The 11,865-nt window shown below is 34.2% G+C and overlaps 2 protein-coding genes across 2 annotated transcripts; both read right to left on the reverse strand.

Annotated features, from left to right (window-relative positions):
* Nucleotides 1–359: 359 nt before the first annotated feature.
* LOC109789925 (uncharacterized) lies at nt 360–830 on the reverse strand. Its single transcript, XM_020348982.2, has one exon. The coding sequence runs from the start codon at nt 828–830 to the stop codon at nt 360–362; it is 471 nt and encodes a 156-aa protein (XP_020204571.2).
* A 5,678-nt stretch (nt 831–6,508) lies between these two features.
* On the reverse strand, nt 6,509–8,436 carry LOC109789927 (acidic endochitinase). Its single transcript, XM_020348984.3, has 2 exons — nt 7,941–8,436; nt 6,509–7,142 (listed from the first exon to the last, which is right to left on the reverse strand). The coding sequence occupies exons 1-2, from the start codon at nt 8,356–8,358 to the stop codon at nt 6,670–6,672; spliced, it is 891 nt and encodes a 296-aa protein (XP_020204573.2). The 5' UTR covers nt 8,359–8,436; the 3' UTR covers nt 6,509–6,669.
* Nucleotides 8,437–11,865: the final 3,429 nt, after the last annotated feature.

The raw sequence follows: 11,865 nt of genomic DNA on the forward strand, positions 1-11,865 counted from the left end.
AAATTGGCCTTGGTAATTTAGATATCGTCCCTGATATCGTCCTTGATATCACCCTCGACCTCTGTCGCGTCCTCGTAGGCCTCCTCGAGAAGCTTGACTTCGTTGCACGTACTATCCAAGTTGGCCGGCTTGGATTAGTTCTTCGATTCAGTCTTTAAGGCTCCAACATTCTTCTGTTGTGTTTCCATAATTTCTATGGTAGTGGCAATGTTTGCTCTTGTCAGCATTGGCCGAGTTGTGTGCCGGCGGGGGTAGGGATATCAAATTTGCATGGTTAGCCTCTTCTAAAATGTTAACACGAGGAGCATTGAGAGGTGTGTAAAAATCATACCTGGGACCCTGCGTTTGCTAGGGTCTTTTCAATCTTTGGTAAAAATGTGTTTTTGACTTCTCTTTTCCACTTGGTTCTCCCTGGTAGTGAAGCTATATCGGACATGGTTGCGAAACTTGGCGTGTTCCTCCATTTGAATATAACTGGTTGCGCATGCTCTAAGTTCATCCATGTTCGCTGGTTGGCGTTGATAGAGACTATCAACAAAAGGTTCTGGTTTCAGGGCTATGAGCATGGAATGTAAAGCGACTTCAGGATTAAGGTTACGGATTTTTATGGAAACGTTGGCGAAGCGTTCCATAAAATGCCGCAAAGATTCGTCATCTTGTTGTCGCAAGTTGGAAAGTGCGGCTGATGTGATATGGTGGGGTCTGCTTGTGGCATATTGGGCAGAAAAGAGGCGTACCAAGGTGTCAAAGCTATCTACCAATCTAGGTGGTAGTTGGGTATACCAATTGAGAGCAGCCCCTTTGAGTGAAGTTGGGAACACACAACACATGATTTTCTTCCCCTGTCGATGTGCTCGTCAGGGTCAGTGGTTTCGTCATATCTTTCAATATTTAATGTCTTCCAAGAAGGTGGAAGAGGGACTTCCATGATCCCATCAATGAAAGGATCTCGTCGAACCGAATGGTGATCATACATGCGATGATTGATATGAGTATGTTCAGATCGATGAGCCCGGTCAGGTTCTGTCGGATATGTGGGATCTGGAGAAGAATGATGTTCCTCGGTTGTAGGAGGAACATGGCTAGTCTGAGGTGTGGGTAGTGGTGGTTGGTGTGTTGCCAATAAGTTCGGAAGGCAGCATTTTCAGCACGTAATTGTTGCAGATTGGCTTCATGTTGTTTATGAATAGCTTCCATTGCTGTTGCATGTTGTTGCTGCATCAATTCTACTTGCTCGAGTAGTCGTCGCAAGGTTGGATTGTCTTCCATGTGTGACGTGTCTCTACGTGTTGCACTCGTTGTAGTGTTGGTCTGACTTCGGGTTGAAACCATAAGGTTTTCGGAGGAAAAGTTTTACCAGCCCTTCTTCTAGCGCCAAGATGTTCTTACCAAAATCAGGTCGGTCTTTCAAGTCAGATTGATCATCTTCTTATCTTGGTCTCACACGAGATCAGAGAGATTGGCCTTCGAGGTTGATCTTCGAGATTGGTCGCCCTTCTCCAAGCGTCTCGGATGTACCTGCAAAAAGGACTCCGACGATCAAGTTAGTTATCTGATATGTTCCATGTCTTCGTTATATCATTACCTGTTCCATGTGGTTGTTTCCGATATAACTGTTATACAGTTATTTTCTAAGGGTTACTAGCAGTTAAGTTGATCGTTATTATTATGTTATGTATCTGATGTTGTCAATATGTCGAGATGTATTACCAATGTCATACGTCTAGTCCAACATGTTTATTCTCCATATCACCTCGGCATTTCATGTATTCACTCTAATTTGACCGAGCTATCACCTCGATCAAATTATATCATAAGCTCGGTTAAGCTCGGCTCTAAGTCAGGTTGGTACAGAATGTATAAATACAAATTTGAAGAAATTTATATTTGTTGATTATTGTGACTAATTATTCTTTTAAAATTAATTATTAATTAGTAATAGATTTATTCATTTATTAAAACTCAACGATCCATCTCCTTATGATCAATAAATTTTGAATAATCCTTCATAAACTCCCATGTATATATCTTGAAATAACTTCTTTTTTTTTTTTTTTTTGTCGTCGTTGAAGCTAGAGTTATATATTTTTAAACCTAAATCATTGCTCACTAAAAATTATGGCAAAAAGAAAAGGCTGAAGGGAAAGCAAAAAGTCAAGATGTAGATACGTTGTAATCACATATGCAACGTAATGAGTCAAAAGCATAGAATCAAAGAATAGTAATAGGTCAAATTAGTTTCTAGAACGTACACTAATCTCTTTAGTTTCTAAATTTATAAAAATATTTTTTAAAAAATTACTAAATGTTAGTCACTTTAATATTTGGTTTTATATATTTTTTAAATATTAAACTATTTCTATTTTATAACATTAAAAACTAAAACTAATGATAACCATATATTATTAGATAATTAAAGACAACAAAATTACTTTTTTTATAATTTTAAAAATCTAGAGTATTGGCACTCGTAAATTCCGACTATTTAACCATATAATACGGAATGAAAGGATTTTCTATCCAGTGTTGTTCTCTTATATCCTCAGGGAAAATGTTAAATGTACACTAAACACTAGTACAAAAATGATTTTTAAAATCGGGGTTTTAAAAATCGATTATAAGATAACCGATTTTAAAAGTGACGTGGTGACAATTTTGTAAATAATAGTATTACTTTTAAAATCGGTTACGTTATGACTGATTTTAAAAGTCTCTGACGTTACTTTTAAAATCGGTTCTTGAAGAGCCGATTTTAAAAGTAGCATCAGAAACTTAAACTTCTATCTCCGCTCCCATTCTCCTCCTAAGTCCATTCTCTACTCTTTGCCTTCAATAATTCATATATTCCTCTCTTTAGTACTCTCTCGGGCTCTCATCTAAAGTGTGCATCTTCTCATTTTCTCAGAAGAATACAACATCAAGATAACATTGTCTTCTATTGTCTCTTATTTCGTTGTTGCTGGGAGAATTTTGAGTCTGGAACGGCCCCAGAACGGGTCGTACTTCAGGCTTTACACAATCTACATCCTCTACACAATCTACAACCAAGAAGAAAGTCAAAGGTCCCACTAGAATGAAAAATGTTGCAGCCAAAGGCCTCAATGAAGAGAGGATACATGTTGATATAGCTAAATCACTGGGCAACCTACGGGGGATTCAGCTGCCCAATTTATGAGTACAATGGAGGTTCATGCTAGAACCAAGGTTTCTATTATTGCCCAGTTGGGATGAGGTAGAGGAAGTTGTCAAAAACCATATTTGGACAGATGTTTTGGTAAATTTTATTTATACTCATTTTCATTATTAAATTTAATTAGGATATCAATATGTATTAACTCGTTAATTTAAATGTAAGAAACTTGGGACATTCCCAATACAGAGAGGATGAGAAGGAAGACCCTCTCTATTGTGGCTGAGAGGTGGAGGCAATATAAGACCACCCTCACAAACAAGTATATTTTTAGTGAAAAGAAAGGACAATTTCCTGGTGATAAAAATCCCACTATAGACCAAGAGACGTGGAACACATTTATAGCGTCTAGAATGAGTGTGGAGTTTTTGGTAAGTTAGGATTATATGCATTACCATTTATGTAGTTGTGAATATTATATTTTACCCTTAATTTCATTATATGATACTTTTGTAGGAGAAAGAAAGAAGGCACAAGAGACTCAGGCAAAGAATGAAACCTATGTTGTGACGTCTCGTGGAGGTTATGAATGGCTTAAGAAGAAGATCATAAAGGAGAAAGCTATGAAGTGCCAGACTAGCCAAGATGACAGTATAGTTAGTGATCTTCCATCTCCACCTGGACGCCATGAATTATGGAAGGTTGCCCGCATAAAAAAAATGGCGAGTTTACAACTGAGGCAGCAAAGGAGATTGTTAGCAAGATAGTAAGTATAATTTATTGTTCATATGATACTAATTAACATATTGATCAATAAAAATTTGTTAAATTGTTTATGTGTCATATATTGTAGGATATATTAGATCAGCAGGCGAAAGAGGGATCTTTTGTTTCCCATGGACGACAGGATATACTCACTGTTGCCATTGGGAAGCCCGAGCACCCAGGTCGAGTTCGGGCAGCAGGTAGAGGTCATACCTTCCAAACTTACTTTGGACCACATTCATCTTCAAATTCATCTAGGTCGGTGGACCAGTTGCTGGAATTGAAGGTCTCTCAAGTTGTAGCAACTTATAAGGATAAATTAAGCCAATTGAAAGAGGAGATGCAAAGGCAACGACAAGATGAGAATAGGCAATTGAAAGATGACATGCAAAGGCAACTACAAGAGTATATGCAGTCACTTAGCCAACAATTTCAACAGAAAATTCCACCAATTGAACCAGTTGTTGCACATGTGAGTACAAAAGGTTCATGTGCAACTAAAAATCCCTATACTTCTACCACTGACCATGGTACATCTAATAAGTGTGAGTTATTCGTTGATGGATCACTCGATCTTGTGGGCATAAGGAGGATTCACATGTTGGGGTCTGTTGTGCACCATCAAACCATGGGAAATGATATGGTAAGGGTTTCAGTGTTGGATGTTAGAAACCCAAAGGCTAGAGTTCCTGTGCCCACACAAGAGGTTCAGACGATGGAACAAGCCCTAAATACCTTCCTTCAATGGCCTTATAAGTTGGTTAAAGTGATATCTACGGAGGTAAGTTATTTAACTATTTAATTTTAACTTGGTGCTATTTTATTATAATGTAGTATAACATTATTTGTGTACTTTATTTAATAGGATGTTGTCCCACCAAAGGCTATGCTTAACCACTCTAGAAATCTAACTCCGATGAAAAAGCTATGGAGATTGGTTGCAGATATGGAAGATGACAATCGACCCAAACAGGTCCCTTGGGCTCCTGAAGTGTTTGGCTTCTGTAGTAATGTCCCCTTGTATATAAGCCAGAGCGACATATCAGAGATTACAAACGGGCACTGCATGCTGAACATATCAATTTTGCAATTGTGGTTATTGTAAGTATTTGAATTAATTTTAATTATGTTTTGTTGTTTTTTTCTAACTTTATTTCTAACCTTGTAGATTTATCCATAAATTGAGTGTGGATAAAGGGAATGATCACATTTATGGATTTTTGGAACCCGAGTTAATCCAAAAAATTGGGAACAAGACAGAAGAAATTCAAGCTTACATCCAAAATTGGATGTCTGACTCAAATAAAAAAGTTTACTTAGTTCCTTACTTTTCTAAGTAAGTCTATTTGTATATAATTGATTATAAATTTTTAGAAAATGTATTGTCTATTACTGATAGTTTCTCAATGCAGTGCTCATTGGCAACTTCTGATTATTTGTCCTATGAAAAATATATCTATATGCATTTGTTCGATGCACAAACCTCCTCCTGCAGACTTTAAACAATTATTAGATAAGTAAGTTTTTTAAAAAAAAAACTACTTTATTTTATTTATCATTACATTTTATTTTAAAATATAATAATGATGTCCTTTTATCATTAGGGCTATGGAAGGATACCATATACTTAAAGGTTCAAAGTTGAAGAAAAAATGCTTTGGGTCTCTCTTAAAGTAAGTTATTTTAGTAATGATATTTTTTCTAAGGTATTTTCTTTTGAATTACCATTACTACTAAAATTGGTTTTTATATTCTTTTTATAGTCTCATAAGCAAAAATGAAACTATGAGTGCGAATACTATGTAATGAAGGCAATGCATACTATTGTTGATTCACAAATAGTATCTGGGTGGACTGAAGTACGTTTTAGAATTTTAAAATTTTTTATTTTAAGTTTGCATTTTATCATGTTTTAAGAGTTACTTCTAATTGTTCTAAATTTTCTTAACAGATATTTATAGATCTATCACCATTGTCGCTAGAAGATATAAACACCATTAGGGAGCAATGAACTACATTTTTCATTGAAACATTGGCTAGCTACGAGTTATGTTTATAGTTTTACTCATTTTGTAATTTAGGATGCATCATAATTTGTAAGTTACTTTGATTAAATATATGGTTGACATTTACCAACTCTTGTCATTTGTACGTAATTTGGTCTATTAAAAACATCTGAATTGTCTGGTATTTTATTAATTTGCAAGTTTTGTTCAGGGATCCTCCTAAAATAAGATAAATATTTATAAAAAAAATTAACCACTTTTAACATCGGTCATGCCATGACCGATGTTAAAAGTGAGACTTTTAACATCGTTCATGCATTGACCAATTTTAAAAGTCTCACTTTTAACATCGATCACTGTTGACCGATTTTAAAAGTCCCACTTTTAACATGTTAAAAGTCCCACTTTTTAAAATCGACTCTTTTAAAATCGGTCAGAGAATCGATTTTAAAAGTAAAAAGTGACCGATTTTAAAAGTGTTTTTTTCACTAGTAAAAAAATATAAAGAAGAAAGAAACTCTTGCATGTAATAAAATTATGTGATTAAAAAATTACAGTGGAAGTATGACGTACGTAAGATAAGTTCAATATATGAATATAATTACTCTTATTTCAAATTCCATCCAATTTTCATTAATTATTACTTATTACATGAATCAAAATGATCACAAAGTAGTTCTATATAGCACTCTCAGCAGGAACAAAACCTACCTTAGCTGCTACTTATTTGAAAGATAACACTATAGATGTCCTTTAACCTCAAACTAATCAAACACTGCCCTTAATAGCATTACTGTATCCACTTTGACCATCATTGTACCTGTCCCAAATCATGACTCCACCATACTTGGGAGAACTCTTGATGGTAGGAAGAACCTGTGAGGTCAACACATCAGCAGGAATAAAGCCACTACCAGCAGCTGCTGTAGAAGCTGGCACTCCCAAAAACAGTTGCTTGGCCTGGCTTGAGGTCCATTGGTTCCATGAGTTTATGAGATTGTTGGTGTTGCCACTAGAGTACTGGCATGGAGGGTTGTTGTAGAACTGAACCCACACATAGTCAAAGAGGCCAGTTTGGATGGCTGAGTCCAAGTGAGCATCAGGGATTGGACACTGAGGGGCTGCTGCTAGGTACACCTTCTTCTGTGAGCTGAACCCATTAAGGGCCTTTGCAAGTTCATCCCAGTGGCTACCACCACCAGCCTCAATGTCAAAGTCTATGCCATCCAACACAGCATCACCTACCAAAAAATATAAAAATAAAATTAGTTTTGAAATATAATTTATATATAATTTTTAAAACATTGTGAATGACACCAATATTAGTGACCTTCCCAGATTTTACATCAACTATTAATATATATGGTCAAAGTAGTGCATATAATGGGAGAGACAATTATGATATCATTTTAATATATAATTGTGAAATTTAATCTTAAAATATCAATTTGTAAAGTGTAAATTGTTCCATATTTATTAAACATAAAACCTCCAAGACACGCTTTTATGAGGAGAATCAAACATCTCAATATAAATATAAAATTTGCAAGACTATACATTTTTGTAAATAGTATAATAATAGTTTAATAGCAATCGATCTTATATGTCTAACAAATACTAGTAAAATCATAAAAATTGGCCCAACACCCAGGTCAGACAAAGATAAACTTTAATTTTAGGAAAAAAAAAAGATTAGGCCTATTGAACCAGTAAAATTTAAGTTTGAAAAAATATTTATCTTATTTGGTTATGTCTTTTTATTTTTTTTTTATTCTTTATAGTGATTCGATTTAATCCAATCTAACAAGTTAATAGATTAGGTCATATTAAAATATAAAAATAAAAAAGGCTTGACCATATAAAAGTCAAGTTAAGTTAGACAAATCCCTTTCTCATACTTGAATTAATAGGTCAAATCATAATTACTAACTCATTTGATTGTTCTAAATATAATATTGAATTGGGCTCAAATATACTTTCTAAAACTAACCAAAAAAAAAAAAAGTAATTTTTGTCTCAAATGCATTAACTTCATGTACCTAAAGGGCGAGAGCTAGATTGTCCTCCAAGGAAGTTATTCCAAAGGTAGTTAGCAAGCTGTGTGGCCTCATCAGCTGAGTTGAGAGAGTAGCTTCCACTAGCACCTCCCAACGAGAGAAGCACTTTGATGCCCCTGCCTTGGCACCCTTTGATTTCATCGCTGAATTTGGTGCACCCGTTGGTGCTGGGGTCACAGTGGCCAGCAAGGTTCAGTTGAGGGTTTTGGCCACCACCAAAAGTGGACAAAAACGCTATGTTCACGAACTGGTAGTTTCCAGTGTTGCATGCATCGGCCAAAGACCCCTCGTTGCCGTTTTGGCCCCAATAGACTGCTATTCCCGCGCCGTGGGAGAGCCTCAAGAGGGAAATGATGAGAAGAGGGAATAGCAGTAAGAGGGGTGAAACTCGTGGTGCCATGTTAGCTTCTACGTGTGAGTTGAAACTAATAATGAAGTGTTCTCACGTTGTGAATTGGTTTGGTTTAAGGAATGTGGAGAGGGTGAGTGTGTATTTATAGGTGTTGGAAGGGTGTGTGTGTACAAAATGTTGGTGGGGGAATATTGGGAGATAGTGAATGCCGTGACTTGTGGGTAAGAAATTTCATGTTTGCATTCGTCTGCGGGTGGAAAAGTATATGAAACTTTGGCACATTATTTTCTAGTTTGAAGTAATCTTTGACTAATTTGAATATAGGTGTTAAAAACTTAAAATCACATCAGATCAGTTCGTTTGATAAAAATATTATTTGATGGAACATATATATCTAGACGAAGCAACTCGACGTAGGGCATGTTTGATTGTGTTTAAAAAAAATGTAACCATAATTTCTCATTTTCCAAAACAAAATTTGAGAAACAAGAAAGGTCTTGCTTTAAGTTGAAGGAGTGTTTAGAGGTTTTAAATACCAAATCAAACATGCTAATAACTTTTTCTATAAGACAAGGAAAATACACTTTAGTGATTTTTACATTTTACGTTTTAAAAGTAATTAACTTCCACTATTAGTTGAAGATTTTTTAGTGCAAATCAAAACAAGAGAGAGGGGGAGGGAGCAAGAGAGATAATAAAAAAAAAAATGTAAGTACAATACAGTAAGATGCAATAGGAGAGAAAAAATTAATGAGAATTAATTAATTGATAACCCTATTTAGAAGAAAAGAGACGTGTTTATGGGGTAACCAACAATGCGTAAAAAGAATGAGAATTAATTAATTAACTACCCTATTTTATAAGGTATTGATTCAGACAAGCAAGAAAATTAGTAGAATGGAAGTTCATTGAAGAACAGAGTAAAACTGGTGAATATTATGGGGTAAGCAACATTGCGAAAAAATATTATTTGAATTGGTCATTTAAAAAATTTATGTTAATTCTTATTCTAAATTATTGTTTATATAAATTATATTGGAATAGAAAGATGCATGTGTGTACTCACGATCCTTATCGAAGATTAAACACTATTTTCTTAGGATAAATACTTCATAATAATATTATTATATTATTAAAAAAAAACTCAATTGATAACTACATATAGACTGACCGACTCTGAGCTTAGTCTAAAGGTACGACGACCGAGTGTCCATGTGTAAAAGGGGTTCAAAATTCAAAATAACATATATATATATATATATTAAAATATATTTTCAAAGATTAAAATATATACTTAAACCTTAAATTTAAAGGATTTTATTTTATTTGGTTCAAAATTGATAAAGAGAAAGAAAAAAAAAACTGAACTAAGATTAACTTTGTAATAATATACACAAAGTTTCATGTTGAAACCTTAAAATTGTTATTGTAATTTCTATAGATAAACAAATAGATAAGGAAAACTAAAAACTATTCCTAACTAATTGGCTTATATGCGAAGAAACGTTCCAAGCTGAAATTGGTTATAGCCATCAATGTTGAAATGTATGTCATAAATTTAGGCGTAATATGTGGGGTAAGAGATTGAGTTGCCTAATCTAGAGTTTCAAGCTAACGCAGCCTTCAATTATGAAACGACACAAACTTGAGTTGTATTGGCATTCTTTCTTGGGAATCTGCAAGTCAAAGTCACCGGATCAATTGAAGAACATCCTATGTTCGAGATATTATTGTTTTTTTCTTCTCTTAAACTTTTGTAAAATGTTTAGTTTTTCACTTAAAAAATATGTCATCTCGTTACCAATATTAAATTTTTTGTGATATAATATCTTATAGTATAATATATAAATTTTTTAACTTTAATAATTTTTTACGGCGATGGTAAAAATAATATATCATATACTTATTCTTTCACAAAGATGTTTATATAGTCTTATATACTTTACACATTTTATCACTATCATTTTAAAAGGAAATTAATTTTTATGCATGACTAATATAAAAAAAACAAACTTATGTCAGTAACCAATCATAAATCACCATAAAATTAACTTTTTTTAAGTAGTTATTATAAAAATTAATAATCTTATCTATCATATGTTTTTATTGGAAAACAATATTGATTAACATAAGCGGTGATGGCTTGTGTACCTTAATCAAAACGTTAAGGATCTGAATCTTAATCTTGGATATGAAATAGACTATATTGAAAGAGAAATATTCACTTTATGTGTTTCATAGCAATACCATCTTACCAAAAAAAATATGTTCTTTTATAGGATTTTGAGTTCCTTTGCAATGGTTGTCCGAGACTTTTGTTAATGATTGAGGACTTCATTTTGCTTCACTTCATCTTCCTTTTCCCTTTTTTCATTGTCCAAATGAGTGAGTTAATTACCTGCAATGGATTCGGATTCTCGAAAGACAATCTTACAGTGTGTGAAAATTAAGATAAGATGATGGAGGTCCATGGGCGAAAAGCCCAATCACTAGAGCTATGGTCTGAAGGCTAGAAGAGGATTAGGCTAACACTAAGGAAAAATCCATGACACTTTTTAGTTGGGCTGTGCAGTAAAGCCCATGAAATTAGGGTTGACCCACTTGGGCTTGTATTTTGCTTGTGGCCTTATATTTTGGTCAAATAGAATAGGTTGATTTCTAGGCCTTGTATTTCGGTCATTTAAATAATAGTTTCATGTGAATTTATATTTAGTGTAATTTGAGACACATTTAAGGTGTAATTAGAATTATGTGACCGATCATGTGAATAGTGCACATGGTGTGACTTAAATTCACCTCAAATGTGAGCCAAATCACATTAAGATGCAAACCTCACATGTGGCACATGGAGGTTCCAAGAATCTAGGAGTGGAAATTCAAATTTGAACTTTCAAATTTGAATTTAGGCTCCAAGAGTTAAAATTAATCATACCATGGTTAAATATAAACTCTCGACCAACCTAGTATCCATGGTACTCTTCCATGGTCTATATATAAATTAGGATCTTGTATATTTCTCACTTTTGAGCATTACATAAGAGATTTTTTCTGCATTTTCTCTTGTTGAAAGCCACCTTGAGCGAGGAGAAACCCTTATTCACCTTAAGATTTCCTCCTTGCAGCCTTGGAGTTCTATCCGAGGAGCTTAGGCAAATCTCCTTCAACACTTCTCCTTCTTTTTGTTGGATTCAAACCTTGAAGTCTTCTCAAGGATTCAAGAAGGAGTGGTGTGTGGAAAATCATGGAGTTTCTTCAATCCAAGACTCCATCATAAGAGAAGCTTGATTTGTGTTCATACTTAATGTATGATTGAGAATGTTGTGATTTTAAGTTGTATTGAAGTGGAAATGTTGAGATTTCTTATGATTTTACTCAGTTGAGTGGTGGGGATTTTGGTCCTACTTTTAAAGTGTTTGACTTGGTTATTTCATGGTTGTTTGTGGTTATGACAGTTTTGGTTTGTACTAACTGTATAGCGTGTTTAGATGTGTTAAGAAAATGGTAGATTATGTCGGGATTTCTCACTCAGCAATAGGTTTTGCTCAGCGAAGGTTT

This window comes from Cajanus cajan, chromosome 8 (genome assembly GCF_000230855.2).
Source record: "Cajanus cajan strain Asha chromosome 8, NIPB_CcT2T_4, whole genome shotgun sequence".
NCBI lineage: Eukaryota > Viridiplantae > Streptophyta > Magnoliopsida > Fabales > Fabaceae > Cajanus > Cajanus cajan.

Bases quoted from the DNA above. Each gene is read 5' to 3' on its own strand.
- LOC109789927 (XM_020348984.3), bottom strand. From the start codon at position 8,358: ATGGCACCACGAGTTTCACCCCTCTTACTGCTATTCCCTCTTCTCATC. The intron at 7,143-7,940 runs GTACATGAAGTT...ATTTTTTGGTAG, and splicing joins ATCTAGCTCTCGCCCTTTAG to GTGATGCTGTGTTGGATGGC.
- LOC109789925 (XM_020348982.2), bottom strand. From the start codon at position 830: ATGTGTTGTGTGTTCCCAACTTCACTCAAAGGGGCTGCTCTCAATTGG.